The following is a 20,372-nucleotide window of genomic DNA, read 5'->3' on the forward strand; positions in this document are numbered from 1 at the left end:
AAACTACAATTAGGTTTACATTGGGAAAAAAAGCACCATGAGCAACATGCTGATCATTCATTTCAGCGGAGTACTGTGAGTTTGCTCAGTTTGTCTAAAATGCAGCACTCATCACTGTCAATTTTTATTCAGCTAATCAAAGGGGAGGAGGGGTGGGACTAATACCACACCGACCAACCATCACGCCCTGCTTGTATTATGATGGAATAACAATGGAGAAGTTAATATCGTTTGTCTCGAGAGTATTCATGTCTTCACCAAATGGAATTCCCCGGCTACCACAAAATTAAGAAAATAATGCTTGGAGAAATATTTAATTTGCAATGTGTCATACTACTTTAGTGGATAATCTGTATCATAGCAACCAAAGTGTCTCAAGAGCATCTGGTGTTTTCTGTTGGCTGAAAAAAATGCGTTGGTGGACACACAGCCACCCTAAACAGCCAGGTGTTTAGTGAAGGCTAAGTTAATAAATGAATGTAAAAAAACAAAGTCCCAGGTGTGCGTTTCTCTGCATTTTACAACAGCTCATCGAGCTTAGTATTTCAAATCACTCTATCTTCACTGTTCCTTCCCACTCATAACTTGACTTTCACTCCCTTTGACACCCAGCTTTCCATCAGAATATCTGACATTTTTGCATTCTAGCTGAAATGAAGTATCTCTCTCTCTCCATAGACGCTTGGCTGGTAATGACCTTGCATTCATCCACCCAGAGGCTCTGTCTGGCCTCCATCAGCTTAAAGTCCTGTAAGTATTCAACACACACACACACACCTCTATTTGATACAGGCTTACTCATTCACCCAGTGAGCAGATCTTGTACAGTGCAGTGAGAAGTAGATCCTGCTGTGTGTTTTGTTGAGTTGTCAAGTGGTGTTGTGTTCCAGGAATTTCGTTGCTACTGGATCAGCAAGTCTGTCAGTGTCTGATGGAGTACCTTTCATCATGATGCAGCATGATGCATTCTCTTTCTCTCTCTCCCTCTCTCTCTTTGTTGTAACTCATATTCTGTCCTTCAGGTATTTGTGAGCCCATTCAAATGCAGCTTATCAGCAGCCTGGTCCCCTCAGCCATGCTTTACATAAAGCTAATTTTTCCTCATACTGTCCCCATCCAGGGCTATTTCAAAGCCCCATGGTGCTCTTACAGCTCATGCAGACACTGTTGTGGGAAATGAGTTAGAGAAACTGATTGTGAACCAAACGCTGTTGGCTTTGGAACTATAGATGTTGGAGATGATTTGAGGCCAGTTTTTATTTACTGTGGTCATGTGTTTGTGAGTGCCTCTTGGCTGGGCTGTGTGTATGTAACTGTATGTGTGTGTGTAAGTGTGTAGTTGTGTGTGCTGTGGTTTGGCACTGAGTGGGAAAAGCTGTCCTCGTGGCCTATGCCATTTGAGTGACGCCAGAGAGCTGATAGGGTAGAGGAAGCAAGATATGCACCATGATTAGCTCGGAACGAGACACACACAAACACATTAAATCAATATTAGAGCTTATATAGTGGCTATATTTGTGGAGAAATCTTGAAGAGCAGTGTATATGTATTGTATTGTGTTGTGTTGTGCTTTGATGTGTCACTAATGTAAACTTCTTTTTCAGGATGCTTCAGAACAATCAGTTGAAGACTGTCCCAAGCACAGCCCTCAAGAATCTCCATGCCCTGCAGTCTTTGTAAGCATCCCAGCATTTTTCTCTTTCCCATTATTAAAGAAGTACTTTAAACTACTCTTCTATAAACTATTGTTCAAAAAAATGTGGTAAGATACAGTAAAATAGAAATCAATGCTTTTATTTAGAAAAGTAACCGTTAAGAGTGACAATAAAGATGTTTTTTTTTTTCAAATAAATGATTTTTTTTTCTATTACTTTCTATTTTTTAAAGAATCCTGAAAAAAGTATTATGGTTCCGCAAAAAATTATTAAACATTGATATAATGTTTCTTGAGCACCAATTCAGCATATTAGAATGATTTCTGAAGGAACATGTGACATTGAAGACTGGAGTAAGGATGCTATAAATAAAACTTTTACATGTATCCAAATAAAAAGATAAAAAAAGTGAATTGTAAAAATATTTCACAATATTAAAATAATAATTATTTTTACTGATTAGATTCAGATAAATGTAGCCTTGTTGAGCATAAGACACTTCTTTCAAAATTATTAGAGTCTTACTGACCTCAAATTGTTCTTATGATGACAAAAGGGTTAATATAGAGGTTTAAAAAAAATCACTTTTAATCACTTTTACTAGCCAATACAGATGATTGGCTTATACTGTACACAACTCCAATCCATCTCATTTTGTCAATTACCTGTATAATGTTATGATAGTAATGATCTTATGTATTTCATCAAGAAATGTTTACATGGTAATGTCTCAGATGTATTAGAATATCTGTAACTGTGCATTGTTTGTTTGTGTGTCTGTCCTTTAACTTTGTCTCAATGATTTAGATTTAGTCCAGCTTCTGTTTCTGCTGTGGGACAATGTGTTTAAAAAATCAGCTTTCAACCATTATCACCTCTCCCGATCTCTTCGTCTCTCTCTATCTCACCTCCTCACTTTGCGTGTTTTTCCTCTCTTTTTCTGTTGTGCTGAAGTAATGCGTTTTGGCACAGTCCACCTGCTTTTGGATAAGGCCTTAGAGAATGACCTGTCAATCAACATGCCTTCTGCACCTCAGCATGGATGATGAGAGAAAGAGCAGGAGTATAGTCAGAGCAGATGCCAAAGACGAGAGACACATGAGAGAGAGGGAAGGGGGCAGTCCTCCAGGAATGTGCTCACCCTGCAGGCTTTCTGCACAGGTTCTTCAGCTGCACTAATCAGGCTCCCAAAAAAAAAAACACCTCCTAATTACAGTAACATTTCTGTGGGAAACAAGGCGGAGACTTAGCCTGTAGAAAACACACACAAAAAAAAAACCTTTACTTCAACCTTTACAGCTATCAATTCTGTTTGATAGCTCGACTAATTAATTTTGGTGTGTTTTTTTTTTTTGTGAAAGCTGATAATGAAAACCAAAAATCCTCATTTTAAATTAGCATATGTTTGAAATAGCTATGACTTTTTATTCATATTTTACTATTTTTGTTCTTTTATACAGTATATACGTTCCCATTAAAAAATAAATATATAAATAAGTCTCATGCTTACCAAGACTGTATGTATTTGATCAAAAATACAGTAAATAAAATCATATTCCAAAATATTAAAATAATTTTGTTTCATTTAATTATTAATATTATTTTTTACATTTTATTCCTGTGATGGGAATGCTGAAATTTCAGCATCAGTTACATTTAATCGTATTATTATTAGTGTTGAAGACACTATTTTTGTTTAAATCATGATAAATTTTTTATAGGATTTTTTTATGATAAATAGAACGTTTAAACAGCATATATATATATATATATATATATATATATATATATGAACATTATAAATGTCTTTTGCTTTTGAACAATAGTATAACAACTCAACTCAACCTCTTTCCTATAAATATACATCCTATTTATTCCGTGTTTACATTTAATCTCATTAAACCTGGATCTTTTTTTTTTGCACACTGCTTTTTCCTCCATGTAAATCATTATTTTATTGAATTTAAATTTGAAAGGAATGTTTCTTTTTCCTTCTTTATTTTTAATAATGTAAAAACGTTTCAGCTGGCCAACATTCTTTGCATCTCTAGTTAGAACAGTTGATGCTTGGATATACTCTGGAAATATGACTGCCTCTCTCACTCAAACAGTTTCCAAAACCACAATTATAATCTTGCATCCATCTATAATTTCAAGTGCCCTTCTATGCCACAGTTTGCAGTGATCCGGTGAAGATCTGTGCTTTCTAACCTCAAAAGTCAATTCTGTGCTTCCTAGTTAACAGACCAAAGAGCAGTTCATTATCATGAACAATTATCCTTCATCCTTCTTGAGTGTTGAAGCTATGATCTGAAAATGCTTACAAAGTAATAATTGCATTACGTTACAACAGCTCCTGTGGCCAGATGTTTCCTTGTAGATATGCATCTTAAATTAATATTCTCTCTGTCTCTCTCGTCTATGCCACCCAACCCTTTTGAATCTCAGTGAGTCTTGTACTATATGTGTTTGTCAGTGTGTGCATGCTCAGGTTTGGCAGTGGCTGATATGGACATGCCCAGATCTGTACGTTCAAAACAAGCAGCATGCACAGTCTTCAGCTGCAGCTGACAGATCCGTATCTCCATAGATAAGAGTCCAATCCTGGATTGTAATTCAGTTCAAGTCACAAATTAACCATCCATTTTGGGATAGAACTATAAGGGTTTGTAAATGGCAAATTGTGTCATTCATTCAATGATTTCAGTTTACTTTTCACTCACTGACCCCACATTATGCCTATTGTGTGAGCTCCATGTCTGTGTAGAGCAGAGAATTAAACATTCTTAAACGTGCCAAAGCCAAAAGTGAGCCAGAGTTCATATCCAAAGCACACGTCAGTTTAGATGATCTCTCACTTTAGTTCACAAATGCCTCGCAGTGCTAAAAAGTTTCCCTAAAGACTTGCACTGAGACACAAAAAGAGAACAGTACATGCATGAAGTTTTCATTCACCAATCTTGCAATCTTTAGTTCTACTTTCTCAGAATGGCCTGAGAGAACACAAAAAAGTTTATTTAACAAGTGAGACTAAGCTTAAAGTACACTGTATGCACTATTCCAGGCAAGGCTATTGTGAACAATTACGAGTTGTTTATATTTTCATTTGGTAGATCCACAAGACCTCTGTTATATATTTCCAGTACACAGAGGAATTCATAAACATTTTATGATTTTAAGGCATCATGTTCCTGGACTGTCTGTGATAGACTGTCTGTGGGATTATACTAGGTGTTTTAAGAGGCTAGTGAATGGAGAGTTGTTCGTTCCATTTCCCAGAAGCCAGCCAGCAATCTCAAATAATGTAAGTGCTGGATCAGGTTATAGAACACATGAACAATTTATTTAGCAAATTTTGAATGATCATCTCTACATTTGTACAAATAAACGATATTTTACCCGTTAGAATTAGTTACACATTTATCCTTTGTATTAATGTCAAAGTTTATGACATGATGACTGTCCGACTTCTACAGTTATATTGAGTTTTTCAACTTCAACTTTTTTTTTTTTTTTTGCATGATGATAAATTTGAAGTAATTTATACCAAATTCATCAGACACATCACCAAACGAGTAGACTTGTGACGTCATATTATTAGATGGACACAGATACAGCCTTTGAAAATTGGTCAGTGTGGTTAAGTAATTGCTGTCGTGAGGTCAGTTCAGTCATTTATGAGGTTCTGTTTGAATTTGGAAATCTAGGTAGGCATTAGACAGCTTAACTAAATCTGGTGATAGAGCATGTGTGTGTGAGTGTGTCTGTTTGTGTCTGTATTCCCATACTTAATGGCAAGGTCATAAATCGTAGTTCTTGTTCTAACTGAGATCTACACCTACGCATGCTCTAGTCTTTTGTGTTTTTAATTGTACAATCTTCAAGGGAGGGAGAGTAGAGCTTAGTCAGTGTCAGCCATTCATAAACAGGAAGTCACCACCCCACAAGTATTACCCATCAAACCTTCCTCCCTGTGATTGGCTCCCATTCCAAATCTCAGTGCCCTAATTTAGATTAGAAAATAGAAATAGAACATTATCCAGCATGTGACTTGTGTGCTTTATTCATAGTCTTCTGAGGTCATGTGCAACTCACACTTGTTGATAAGTATATCCATTCTGAGTCAGATCTTTTAACCCTCAGGCCAGAAAGGTGTGGTCCTCTTTTCTCATTGAAAGGGCCCCTTAGTGGGGCCAGTTTTGAGGTTCCCACCTGGACTGTGTGAAAAGGGAGGCCAGTGCAGTAAGATCATGGAATAGTCTTGTGTATCTTTAACAGCACAGTGTTCAGAAACCGAGTGCTAACTGATGTTTTAGCACCTACTTGATAGCACACTGTTATTCCCAATGTGCACGCTCACCCGGTGGCGTATTTGTAGAAGCGTCTGTTTCGACTCATCTGTGCTCTATCCACATCAAGTTTAGTGAACCTCTTACATGATCTATGCAGGCGGTTGGATGCTAACCACATCACGTCAGTGCCTGAGGACAGTTTTGAGGGTCTGCAGCAGCTCAGGCACCTCTGGTTGGATGACAACAGCCTGACCGAGGTTCCCATTGGGCCCCTACGGCACCAGACTAACCTGCAGGCTCTGACGTTGGCCCTCAACAGGATCACACACATTCCCGACGATGCCTTTGCCAACCTCTCCAGCCTGGTTGTATTGTGAGTACTTTGCAATAATTTACAATTTTGGACCCACACACTAGAGGAACACACTAGATCCAGCTTTTAACACTGATAAATTTACCTTCCCTTGTTGCCCTGTAACACACGTCAGTTAAATCCATCAATGCGCTACACTAACTGTAGTCCTAGGTGGCTAATAAAACACACACATACAAATACACTTGCCCATGCAAGTAAACAGTGGCGTGGAAGGGAGATTTTCGAGAGAGCAAACAGGGAAAAGCAAAATGGACCCTTGTGTCTTGCAAAGTCAAACAGAGGCTATAGACACCCCCCTCCCCCCTCTCTCGCTCCATGCCTTACTTCTGGAAGCTTCTATGTGGGTCTGATTTACCAATTACATTCCAGCTGCTGGAAAATATTTGTCTTAGGAGTGGAGGCCAATTAATCCGTTAAATAGACTGAACAAACACACAGACCTGTGCGGTGAAGTGCTCAGCAAAACGACTGAAGAGTTATCTGTTCAGAGACTTCCAGGGACAGATTATGTTTGTGTTGGTGTTCTGCTGAGAAGTGCATCTTTTTAAAGACTGGAAAAATTCAAGCAAAATAGACATCCCTTGTCATCTGAACAGTTATAAATTGAAAACTTAATTCTGCATAGATGAGATGTATTCTTTTACAGGTTTTCTGCTGGTTTTAAAGTCTTCATTCGCCCTTCCACAAATTATGGCCTAGAAAGGTCTTGAATCGGAGCACAAAGTCTTACATTTATAAAGTCAAGGCATTAAATGTTTCATTTCAACATTCAACATTTTGTTTTCCAACACAAATATCTTAACATCCTTAAATCAATATACATTTACTTGAGATGCAAATTGAACATATGATATCTTGTTTTCTGAGAAATTGAGTTTATACTTAAAGAACAAACATCTGTCAGTGGGATATGAATGTTTCCCTTTGAATTAAACACTGGCAGATATTTGTTCTTGTTTTAATCATTAACTCACTTCATTTTAATGTTTCTCATAAAACAAGACTTATGTCATTTTGCTTCTTGAGTAAATAAACCTTTAATCAAAAAGTAATGAAGATTTCTTGTATTCTCATCAGTTTATTATATGTGGTTGTGTTCCATTCAATCTATTGCTTAAAATTTCTTCACTTGGTCATAAAATGTCTTACATTTACCTGCATATAACATGCAGAAACTTGTTTTACATCTCAGATTATATTCAGTATGCTTATTAGGGATGCACCGTTACCACTTTTTCCAGAACAAGTCCGATACGATACTTTTATTTTTTGTACTTGCTGATACGATACTTCTATTTTCATAGCATTTGTAATTTATTTTTTTTTTAAATTCTGGGTACATCAACCTAAAACTAAAACTAAAATAAACAAAGAATTTTAGCTGGCTTCATTTAGCAAACGGATTTCCTTCAGTTATTTTCACACTTAATTATACCAGTTAAAATGTATTGTACAAGCTTTTGTTACTTTCACTGGTCATTTTATCGCTCTATGGTATTTCATCTTTAATTTAATAGTGCATTACAGCTGCTCCGTTGCAGCGGCTCAGTACTGTAATTACAAGACATTTTCCTGTAATAATGCAGGGAACAACTCATTATAAATAAATCTTGTAACAGTGATGAACATATTTCCTAAAATATAAGCAAAGTCACGTTTTTTTACTTCTGAAACAAGACAGCCTTACACACAGGCTGCTAGATTTACTTTTGCTGTAAAGTCGTTGATGCTTAAAATAAATTGTTTATAGTGAATGCCCTTATAATTTTTGTTTGTTTTATATTTATGATTTAATTTTAATCCAATTGATGCGTGAGCTACATGAGTGAACAGCAGTTAAGATCATGAAATAGAAGAGTGCTCGCTCTCTCCTTACCGTCAAGTAGCTTTATTAACTCGTGCATTTTTTTACTTGCTTCCGACATATGACCAATCTAAAAAATTTGTGTCTGTGATAAACGTATATTTGCTCTCGACAAGCTCTATTTCATCTATTCGGTGTGCTTTGCTTATCAGCTCGTGTAAATCAGCTATACAGGCATGAACACTTAATGTTTAACATTATATTAATTACAAGCATGTACTTCATAGACATACTTGATCTCTAATCATTCTGCTCTCTGTTTGTTCAATTTGTGGCCTATGCATACAAGCTTGCTTGATTTTTATTAGTTATGCATTACGTTAAGTGTTTTGCGCGTGAGGTACTTTGTGTTGTACTCTTGTGTTGTGTGTGACTCTCAAACCTTGATTGTTACGCTGGTTTGAGAGTATAGTTCCTAGACATATCGGCCTAGAAAATCGCAACTTTTCATTTCCCTTCGGTCTTAGTACACGAAAATGGTAAAACTCTAGGAGAGTTGGAAAATGAGCCTATTTGTTTATTTTTTTAAAGTGGAGTGTTCCTTTAAAATTATTGTGTGTAATGAATCTCTAAGTATAGTTTCTAAAATCTTGTTTGTCCATGATGTGCAGGCATCTTCACAACAATCGGATCCAGGAGATTGGAAAAAACTGCTTCCATGGGCTGGACAACTTAGAGACATTGTGAGTTCCCCTTCACCTACATATGTAGCCACACTTCCTGTCATTAAAGAGATTGTAACCGCATGTAACGCTACATTTACATCTGCTGCAGTAGCATCACACTTCATCATTTTATAAGAGATTGTATGTGAGTACAAGTACAGTTATATAGCGTTTGGTAGGATATTTATCTGCTGCTCTAGCACCCTCTGCTGCAAAATTCAAGAGTTGCAGAGAATGTTGGGAGCTTTCTGTAAGGATGCTTTAGTTGACATTTTTTGGAATACCAGCATACAGTGAGTGTAGTAGACTTGAAATACATGTAATCATTGAACAGAGATCCCTAACCTTGAGCCTGAAATGTTATCGCACGCTTTTCATTATGAATAAAAAGCATGTTTTACACAAAATAGATATGGACATGCAAAGGTTTTGACTCTATGAGCATTGAACATAGCTGAGTCTCTCTCTGACACTCAGTATTTGCCAGTTGTTATTCTGAAAGTTATTGTAGAGAGTAAAACGCACTAGTTGACTTATAAAAGTTAAGATGTGTTTTCTCTATATATTTTGATGTAATTGGAGATCAACCTAAAGTCCGGCAACTCTTACGAGTCATTACTGCTAGGCTTAGAGTTAATCAGGATTTACAGTATACCGATAAAGGACAAAGGAGTCTTTTCAAGACCTTCAGCTTTTCCTTATTGCCTCCGTTCTCTCTCTCAACTGACCACAGTTCATTTAGCAAGCATCCACCGCGTCAGGGAGGAAGAGGCAAGGGGAAGGGGAAAGCAGATAGCCATCGCTGATTCTGCTTTATTTACTTATTCTGACCATAATTAGGACAGGATGAGGACACGCCAACGTCCTGTGCCCCTAGAGAGGAGAGCGGGACACAGGACAGGGGCATTAGTGGGTAGAGAGGAAGTATCATGCCAGCTTGTGTATCGTGTGGCAGCTGAGAAAAACAATAACACACTGAAGAAATCAGCAGACTGGCTGTCCCGACTAGATTCTGTAAACAGCACAGTCGGTTTCTCTCAACAGATTTTCTTTTCTCCTTTTCTAAGGTTGTTCCTTTTTTGTCTTTTAGACAAAAATGATCTTCAGTTGTGATTCTCTTGTTCTTATTTAAATATAGAGTGCCAAAAGAGATGGACCTTATTATAATGGTTTATTAAATATACAGTATAAAGTACAATAGGATGTATGCTATAGGGATAGTAGTTTCACTCAAGTGTTAAATTCACACAAGGGAGGTTTTATTCTAATGTGAATAACTTTCATCTGTCTTCTGTCCTTTTAGGGATCTAAACTTCAATAATCTGAAGACCTTCCCAGAGGCCATTCAGACGCTGCCCAAGCTGAAAGAACTGTGAGTATCTTCACACACACACACACACACACACACACGCACACACACACACACACACACACAAACACACACACACACACACACACTCCAACGCTCAGTTACAGTCATTCCAATAGTTCCTCTCAGACACTTGTTCTGGGGTTGGCTTTTGATGAGGACGGTTGGTGTTATAATATCATTGTTTGAAATTTCGGATTGCTGAACCTCTATTTCAGAGAGGAAAGGAAATAAAATTGGTGTGAAGTTTCAGGTGCCTTTTCCAGCATTTTAAATTCATTCTAAAAAGTGATTCCTTTTAAAAGAATGGAAGACTAGAATAGTGTAATAATTCAGTTAAAATCAAGGGTCTCAAACAGGTGTCTGTTAACCGCTTCAGCTAGGGCTGCACAATAAATCGCATGCAATATTTAATGCGCATCTTGTCAGTAAAGCCGGTTCTGTAATCAGTGGTAAATCTCCATCACCTGCACACTTTCACATGGAGCAGCATTACCTACACAGAGCCTTTGTTCACTGACAAGCTGTGCAAAACCACGTTCTTATTTTGCGCAGCTTGTCAGTGAACAACGGCTCTGTGTAGTTAATGCTGCTCCATGTGATGGAGATTTACCACTGATTATAGAACCGGATTTACTGACAAGATTTGCATTAAATATCGCATGTGATTTATCATGCAGCCCTATCTTCAGCACTGTATTTTGAAATCCAGAGTTCTTTAAAAAAAATCATCACTTGTGCCCAGCTGCCATCTAGCGTCGAGAATTAGAACTGCTTCATAATTTTGAGTTGTGATTAGTAATGTAGCAGAAATCCTAAGGGAGAATATCTCAGAGTGCTCATCTCACTGATTTCATAATGATTTTAATATTTCCCTGTTTGCCAGTGGATTTCATAGCAACAACATTGCATCCATCCCTGAGGGAGCTTTCCAAAGAAATTCCCTGCTACGCACAATGTAAGCAAACGCTGATCCCACTGTCATGGAAAACACACACACACAAATATTGTGATTTATTTATTCATTTTGTTGGCTATAAACATTCATTATATCTGTGTCTGCAGCCATCTTTTTGACAACCCGCTCTCCTTCGTGGGAACCACTGCTTTCCAGAACCTGTCAGACCTGCACTCTTTGTAAGCAGAACCATTATTCAGTCATTGTTCTGGAACCGAATTACACTCACATTGAACATGTCAGTCACTCATACTGACACCTGTCAGTTAAATGCTCTTTTGCATATTACTGTGTTTACTTGGTTTTATATGTTCATTTCTGTTTATTCCACCTTATAGCAATACGTCACACCAAAATTAGAGTGTTGTTCTTCCAGACCAGTATTTCTTCCATGAAATGAATTTTTTTTTTTTTCGTTTTTTTTGTATATTGCACTTACATTTAATAAACTATATATCATAAGTGTTTTTTCTTTCATTCAGAGCTTGACAGCATTCCCATTTACTTTCATTATATGGAAAGTTTCTGCTAAGCTTTTCTTTTTATGTTGAATTAATAAACACATTGTTTTCATTTCCTTTCATTTGTTATATATTTCAGGATGCTGCGTGGTGCCAGTATGATGCAGGATTTCCCCAGCCTGACTGGAACAATAAATCTAGAAAGCCTGTGAGTTTATTTTACACAGCATAAACATACAAAAGAACAGCGTCAGTTACTATAAAATCAACAGCAAACCATTCATTTAGAAGTTTCCAAATATTGAAACGTCACACAGCACGCCCTGAAATGATAATTAGTGACAAAAAATTAAAGGGCAGTTGTATATTAAAGTTTGAAATCAAGTGTAAATTAAGCAAAAACACAAATTTCACATTTCACGTCTCTTGTGTTGCCCAGTACTTTAACAGGAACTAAAATCAGAAGCATCCCAGCAGACCTGTGTGAGGATCTGACGGTGCTACGCACACTGTAAGTCATACTTGACACATGAGCACAGTTTATAATTCAGTTCCACTCTTATATTGCTGACACAACAGCGTAATACATCAGAGACACACACAAGGATAATAGCACTAAATACCACATTATAACCACACACTAATGTGTCACCATACACATTAGCATGTTTTTAAGCAGTGATATATTACTCATAATAGTTCGTAACACATGTCAGTCAAATGTCTATGAGTGCCCAATGATGTGTCAATAACAGCCTGACGCGCTCAGTAATTAATTATCAGTCACACACTCAGAACACTCACACACGGTCACAGAAAAGCCTTCAAGCCAGTGCTGTCATTCAAGAGACTAACATATGCTCGGCATGTCAGTCATAACCGTACACTGTCCTTTCCATCTCAGCTTCAAATACACACAGACACACTCCATCGCACACAAGCGCAGTGTGCGTCAGTCAAGCGTCATCCACCTCACAGGCTTGTGCGCAGTGGCCTGTCAGAGGCACAGCTGCAGGGGGACGTTTTAAAGTGATGTCTAATGACCTCCCGGAGGAGAGCGAGCCAGAGGCTGGAACACATGACAGATCCTTTAGTTCCTGTCTAAACTTCATCAAAACAGTTCAATTCCTCACAAGCTCAGTGTCTCAACAATGGTGTGTGTGTGTGTGTGTTCTGACAGAGATCTTTCCTATAATGAGATTGAAGTCCTGGCATCCTTTCAGGGCTGTGTTAGACTGCAGGACATGTAAGTTTTGTTATCATGCTACATTTTGCTACTGTTTAGACAACTTTGAGTTCTTGACATTTTAATTCATTATGTGTATGAAGTGGCACTGATGTTTTTTGTTGTTGTTGTTTTTAATTATGTTTTCTGCAGAAGTCTACAGCATAACCAAATCCAGCAGATAGACAGAGGAACTTTCCAGGGCATGACCAGCCTTAGAGTGTTGTAAGTAATCACAATTACCATAAATGAGCCATAGATGATGAAATTAATCAATAAGAATAAGGTATCACATAGACTCTAACAATTCATCAAAACTCTACTTTGTATGAATCTGATACAAAGCCATTGTGAAATAGCTGATAAACTTGTTGATAATCTGCACCTGTATTTTGTATTAAAGTGATTAACTGTAAAATGTCTAATGAACTATATTACTTATAGACTTGTTTATCTCAAATAAAAAGATAATTAATAATAATAATAATAACAATTACAATTGTATCGTTAATTTATTTAACTGAATATTATAGTTTACACTACTGTCTAAGTCACTAAGTCTCTTATAAGGCTGCATTTGTTCAGAAATACAATAAAACAATAAAATGTATGTTTTTATGTTTTAATATATTTAAAAATGTAATTTATTCCTGTGAATGTAATGCTGATTTTTTAAGCAGCCATTTCTCCATTCCTCAGTGCCGCAAGATGCTTCTGAAATAATGCTAATTTGTTGGCCGAAAGAAACATTTCTTCTTTTTATCACTGTTGAAAGCAGTTATGTTGCTTACTATTTTTTTTCCACATAAAAATTTGCACATTTTGTCAGTATTTTTCAGGATATTGAGGAATAGAAAGCATTTATTTTAAATAGAAATCTTTTGTTACATTATAAATGTCTTTACTATCTTGTTTGATAAATGTGTCCTTGCTGAAAACTGTCATGTGTATTGCTTTTGTCACTGTTTTATAAAAGCAATAAATTACAAGAGGCCATAGATTACTGTATTTTTGACCATGATTAAGAGGGCTTCAAGGCAGTGGTAGAGCATTGCGCCATTAAGCGCAAGGTTGGGGGTTCGATTCCCCGGAAACACATGATAGGTAAAAATTGATAGCCTGAATGCACTGTAAGTCGCTTTGGATAAAAGCATCTGCTAAATGCATAAATTTAATTTAATTTAATGACTTTTTTAATTAAATGAACAACAGCAGTTCGGTAATCACACTCTGACTGAACTTCTCATAGTGAATTTGCACAAGGCTTGCCCTGAATTCTGAATCTTTACCCAGAGTCATCTGTATATGTTTAGCCTGTTTATCTGTTTGTTTTCTTATCGCTCTATAGAGACCTGAGCAGAAACCATATCAAGTTCATCCACAGAGATGCTTTCCTTTCTCTCAGCGCTCTCACCAACCTGTGAGTGTTCTGTCATAGTCTTCTCTCATAATTATTCACATTCATTGCATTTTAGTGGGAAAACTGCTGGGAATTGAAAATATAATTTTCATGATTTAATTGATAATACATTGCTGTTTAGAGATATCAAAAGTACTGTGATGCAGTTTCTCCACCAGGGCATCTCTGATTAAACAACGAAGGCATTTCTTGTGTGTGTGTGTACATGAATATAATTGTCTTTTTTTCCGTCATGTCATTAGGGATCTCAGTCGGAACTCCCTAGCTAGTGTTCCTACCACAGGACTGAGTGCACTGAACCAGCTTAAACTGACTGGAAACATGGAGCTGAGGAACAGTCTGATGTCTAATAGTCTGCCTAAACTCCGGTAACAGCTCTTCCCAGCCCCTGCTCATGAGCCGTGACTGATTACGGGTCATTAAGGTTGCTCCTGTGTCCCAGTTCAGTTTATATGAATAATGACGTGACATCCCTACCTTCACCTGTACTCTGTAACCACACTCACAGTGTACTCAAGAAATCAGAGAGACCTTGAGCCTTTCTTTGATCAAAACCCAGATAATTAAGTAACTCTTTGGGTCTTCCCAAGGGGTTTGTCTCTCTCTCTCGCTCACTCACTCTCTCTCTCTCTTTGTCCCCACAGGTCCATAACGGTTCCCTATGCCTACCAGTGTTGTGCTTTTGTGGCTTGTGACAGTGCAGTTAACCCAGCGCAGGATGACGAGCGGAAAAGTGCATTTGGTATGACTTTTTGGTTTGCACTTTAATGCAGTTAAGCTTATCACCTTGCTGCTTTGGTGTTTGTGGCCGCATGTGACTGAATGAAGTGGTCTGGCCATATTTATGTGTGGTACTATGATTCTCGTAACTGACATTCATATAAATATACATGTTAGGTGGTGAGGAGGAGATGGAAACGATTCCTCTGGTCATGCACTGCTCACCTTCACCTGGTAAATACAAAAAAAATAATAATAATTTTCTCTTCTTTTGCTACAGCCAATGAACTCTGGGTAATGTAATGTTATGAGATACAGATTAGTGCCACATAACCCATCTATACTGTGTAATAGAGAATGACATGCATGCATTATTCTTTGTTTTTTAATTGGTATGAAACAATATTGGATATACAGCGGTTGATACTTGATACTGGAGGTTTAAATTCTAATTTCCATTATTTTAACATTTAGATTACATTTGCCATCATCTAACGATCACAAAAATCTTTAAAAACACTAATAATTTAAAGATTGTGTTGTTTTAAATCAAATGTTCTTATGAACTTCCTATTCATCAAAGACTATTTTCAAACATTTGAAGATATTAATAAGACAGGAGATTTCTGAAGGATCATGTGACACAGAAGACTGGAGTTATAATGCTGAAAATTCAGCTTTGCATCACAGGAATAAATTACTTTTTAAAATATATTTTACATTGTAATATTATTTCCCAATATTACTGTTTTCCCATGTTGATTTATGAAATAAATTCAGCCTTGGTGAGCATATAAGAGACTTCTTTCCAAAATATCAACCATCCCAAAAACCTTTTGAAGGGTTTTGTTTTTTTTTTTTTTTTAGCTTTGTGATTTAGTCTCTTTTGCACCTCTCATACTTCGGATTGATGTGTCTTTCTCTGTATGTTTTTGTCTTTCAGGGGCATTTAAACCTTGTGAACACTTGTTGGGAAGCTGGATGATTCGATTGACCGTGTGGTTCATCTGCCTGGTTGCACTCCTCTTCAACTGCCTGGTCCTTGCAGCCACCTTCTCCCCACGCACCTCCCCTCACTCCCCGGCCCGCCTCCTAGTGGCACTCCTGGCCTCTGCTAACCTGCTGACAGGGGTCTACGTGGCAGCACTGACACTCCTGGACACGGTCACCTGGGGCTCATTTGCCGAGTATGGTGTGTGGTGGGAAACAGGCTCTGGGTGTCAGGTTGTGGGTTTCCTTGCTGTGTTTTCCTCTGAGTGGGCCGTCCTGCTGCTGGCATTAGCTGCGGTGGAGCGTTGCTTGGCTGTGAGAGCTCTAATGGGGAAGGCAGGAGCTCTAAGATCCAGTGGCCAAAGGAGGGAAAGACGAAGGAGATTTGGTATCACAGCACTCTTGTTGGGATTGGTATCTGTTGCAGCGGCCTGCTTAAGTCTGTATCACGGATCAGCCATGGGCTCTCCTCTCTGCTTGCCCTTCTCTGGAGGTCCCGGACCAGGCCTGGGGTTCACAGTGGCCCTGGTGCTAATGAACACACTAGCGTACCTGCTGAGTGTGGTGGTCTATACGCGGTTATACTGCAGGTTGGGCCGTGCCCAGCTGGCTGACCCTGAGCAGGCTGGATCTGTCAGGCACATCGCCTGGCTGATCTTCACCAACTGCATCTTCTTCTGTCCGGTGGCGGCTTTCTCTTTCGCTCCCCTGCTGGCCGGGACCAGTAATGCAGTAGGCGGACCAGAAATGGCCAAATCTGTGACGCTCATATTCTTTCCTCTCTCTGCCTGCTTGAACCCCGTGCTCTACGTCTGCTTCAGTCCCTCCTTCAGAAACGACTGGCTTCACCTTAGAGGACAGGGGAGGGCTGGAGGTTGTGGCGGGCTGGTTGGTAAAGCTGTTACCAAAGGGACAGTAGCAGGGGGTTCAGCAGTATCTGATAATGGTGAAGGCCTGTCTAGTGACTGTGGAATGTACACGAAGCTCCACGGTGACAATCAGGGAATGTGCGAACACTGTGATGCTGCTCTCCACATCAGCACATCTTCTTCTTCTGCTTCCTCCTCTTCCTCAGCCTGCAGACATTTAGTTAAGTCCCACAGCTGCCCGGCTTTGATGGCGAAGGCACCGCAGTGCTTGAGCTCAGAGGGGTACTGGCCAGACAACGGGATGCTTTCCGCTCAGTCGGAATATGGAGACGAGGGTGATTCATTTGTGTCGGACAGTTCGGAGCAGGTGCAGGCATGCGGCCGAGCCTGTTTCTGTCAGAGCCGTGGCCTCCCTCTAGTGCACTACTCTTATAACATCCCCCGAATGACAGACTGAGCTCACAGCCCGGAGCATCACACACTCACTTCCTCACACAGTCCTCCAGGGTGTGCAGTGTCCCTGCTCCTCAAGGACAGAGGACAGGGAGGGGCTGGACACATGGCTGCAGAGCCTTGGAAACACAAACAGACCAGAAGCACTTTCTCTCTTTTCACACTTGTGTGTGTGTGTGTGTGTGTGTGTGTGTGTGTGTGTGTGTGTGTGTGTGAGAGAGAGAGAGAGAGAGAGAGAGAGAGAGAGTGAATGTAGACTGAATCCATTAAAAGGGAAGCTGACAATACAGAAAGACTCACTGAGCCAAATGTTGTCAACATACAACACGTCTTGTTTTCTGTTTCATGTCCCCCAAATTCGTTTGCATTGGCACCCAGGGCTGATTGACAGTTGATGGACACCATTGATCTTATCTCCCAGTGCCTGCCTTTTAAGTTAGCAAGAAAGTAGAACTGTTCAGTCTCTCGGAGCATTTTTAGAAAAGAAAACTATATATTTTCACTTTTATTCTTACAAATGTTTGTCCTTTTGATTTAAAGCAGGGATATATGTGCCACTGTTTTTAGTGATGTTGATTCTTTTTCTCTCATAAATCCTGACTGTGGCGGGGGATCCCGTTCTATGTAGCAAAGTTTCTCCTTAAACTGGAGTTCCAGTACGCCGATGAGAATGTAATGTACAAGTTTTATGTTCACACTGTCTTGTGTTTCCTCAAAGTTTATGGTGGCTGTTATTTTTGAAAAGCATTCATTCCTTTCTTGTTTATTCTACAGGTGATACTAAAAATCACAATCTTTTCCACAATCCCCTCCGTTCAGCTGAGTGATCCAGTAATGCCAGTACTTTACCAACTGTTTATTAAACGAAATTGTCTTTAATTTATCTTCTAAAATGACATTTGGATGTCTTGACCAGAGCGCTTCCTTAATCACTAGTAAGTTTCTAATAATTTATTGTAAGACATGGAAATGCTTTGATGAATGAATGGCAAACTACACTTGTTTTATTCCTGACAAGAATGTCACTAGATCATTTCGATATGTATTTTGTACACTGGGTAGAGTAAAAAAGGGTTTTCAAATTAGAGCTCCTTCCTGTCCAGATAATCTGACTATACATCTTACTATATGTAACACAAAAAAGGGGATGCGACGGTATTAATATTCTAGCCAATATAAGATGATGATGATTAAGTTATGGTTGATAAACTAAATGGCCGATATTAATGTTTGTACAATTATGACTAAATAAATGAAAACACCAAAACACTCTTCAACTGAATTTAAGGATCAAACATTATAATACAACACTGAGATTTTCTAAAGATTGCATATAACAATGTTACTTAATTATTAGTGTTTTGATGTTGTTGTTGTTTTAGATAAACTGTAAGTGAACATTAGATGGTGGCAAAAGTAATCTAAATGTAAAAATAGATAGAATAGCATGCACAAATATCCAATATTGTTCAGTCCCAATTTAATACATTTGCAAAATCTTGAATGCTGTGCATCCCTACACAAACACTAACATTACATTCTTTGTACCAAGGTCTTTAATATTTAAAACTGTCCTTATGAAAACCCTTTTTTTCCTCTCTCTCTCTCTGCACTTTACATCCATACAGTAACATTTGAGTATATCTGTATTATATATTGATGTTCAAGTTGCCATTGAGCTATGTCATGTGAGATGGACAAGGGGACCAGTGTGTCTTTGTGTTCAGGAATATATCATCATGATTCCATTTGTACACCTTTGTCCATGTATGTTCAGGAATTCAAGTGAAAGGATTGTGTTTTGTTTGCCTTAGATACCAAGTGTCAACACCATCCTTTGGTCTTCTAATATGTTTGCATGAGTGGATGCCATTTTGCCAGTCATATAAGCTCTGGCATCAACTGACAAGCCTTGCAGGTCGTAGCTAATAGAACTGACAGAATTCCAAATCGTGTGTGTGTGTGTGTGTGTGTGTGTGTGTGTGTCATTTAGGGATGACCGTTTGTTGTAAATTATTTTTGTAGGACACATCTAATCAAAAATGGGATGCATTGTCTAACTGTGGAAGCTACCTCTTCAACCGTAGCGGCTGCCAGTAGTGAGTAGTACAAGTGGTTACGTTTTCATGTTTGTTTTGTTTGAATGATTGCTTTGCGCTGTAATACGTCTAGTTGTACGTTCTCACTGAATTAGTCACGCGTTAGTATGTACTGGGAGAAAATGATATACTGTACTGTATACAGAATTTTTTAAAACCAAACTAAACTGATTCGCTTTAAACGACGGGAGTGTTTGTCATTTGTTATTAAGTTTCCCTCAGATAGTTTAGTCCTCTTCTGGTTGACGGGTTACATTTGCTTTTCATTCCATCGGAGCTGAAAGGTCCTGGAGCGGTTCATTTAATTAACGTTAGCGTCTCAGTTGATAGATTTAACGTTTTAACCTTGCAGCATTATGACTGTCATCCTAAACAGGCTCATCTTCTTTATACTAGGCCTATAACTGCAGCTCCTTCACCTTCATGTCATAACAATGAACATTAGCTCTTTCATCCAAAACTAGTAGCTATCTGTTCAATATTAAAACTTTCAAGTGGTTAATGCGTTAATTATTCTTTAACCTGTCGTGCAATTTAAATGCTTGACAAGATTAGTAATTCAATTAATGGAGCATTAATACGTTTTTATAAAGAGAGGAGAGTGTCTACAAAGCAATCGTCTGCTCCACCCATGGGAATTATCTGTTCCCTAAAACAAAAGGAATAAACATCACAGACGGTGCTGTGGAAAACGGCTCGGCCAGTCAAACAGACAGGGCTGAGGAGTGTGGAACCACCAGACACTGCCAGAAGGCACGGGGAGGGATTCTTCTCTTTTGCCTCCTCCTAATTTTCCTGTTATCAGTCTCCCGATGTTTAACCGTAGGGGCGGAATAACAGAATTTCAAGTAGACCCCCTGGAGCTCATCGTCGAGTTGCGAAAACATCTCAGTGGGAATCTTTCCTAAGGTGGCCGTGATTGTACCAACCACTTTAGCGTGAACGCTTTCTGCAAT

At 38.5% G+C, this 20,372-nt stretch overlaps 1 protein-coding gene across 2 annotated transcripts in view; it reads left to right on the plus strand.

The window, feature by feature from the left end:
- LOC132105697 (leucine-rich repeat-containing G-protein coupled receptor 4) overlaps positions 1–19,599 on the plus strand; it is a 54,846-nt gene extending 35,247 nt beyond the window's left edge. Inside the window, exons 4-20 of one of the 2 annotated variants that reach the window (XR_009423979.1) lie at positions 679–750; positions 1,605–1,676; positions 6,105–6,320; positions 8,799–8,870; positions 10,156–10,224; positions 11,108–11,179; positions 11,287–11,358; positions 11,780–11,848; positions 12,080–12,151; positions 12,821–12,886; positions 13,019–13,090; positions 14,214–14,285; positions 14,528–14,653; positions 14,930–15,027; positions 15,183–15,239; positions 15,949–17,513; positions 17,574–19,599. Coding sequence is in view for 1 of the 2 variants with exons in the window: in XM_059511008.1 (XP_059366991.1) it covers positions 679–750; positions 1,605–1,676; positions 6,105–6,320; positions 8,799–8,870; positions 10,156–10,224; positions 11,108–11,179; positions 11,287–11,358; positions 11,780–11,848; positions 12,080–12,151; positions 12,821–12,886; positions 13,019–13,090; positions 14,214–14,285; positions 14,528–14,653; positions 14,930–15,027; positions 15,183–15,239; positions 15,949–17,321 (2,650 nt within the window). In the remaining variant the exon portion in view is untranslated. Of the gene's footprint in view, positions 1–678; positions 751–1,604; positions 1,677–6,104; positions 6,321–8,798; positions 8,871–10,155; positions 10,225–11,107; positions 11,180–11,286; positions 11,359–11,779; positions 11,849–12,079; positions 12,152–12,820; positions 12,887–13,018; positions 13,091–14,213; positions 14,286–14,527; positions 14,654–14,929; positions 15,028–15,182; positions 15,240–15,948 lie in introns of both variants that reach the window. The other variant, XM_059511008.1, reaches the window with a different exon arrangement.
- The last annotated feature ends 773 nt before the right edge of the window (positions 19,600–20,372 follow it).

Source organism: Carassius carassius, chromosome 2 (genome assembly GCF_963082965.1).
Source record: "Carassius carassius chromosome 2, fCarCar2.1, whole genome shotgun sequence".
Taxonomy (NCBI): domain Eukaryota; kingdom Metazoa; phylum Chordata; class Actinopteri; order Cypriniformes; family Cyprinidae; genus Carassius; species Carassius carassius.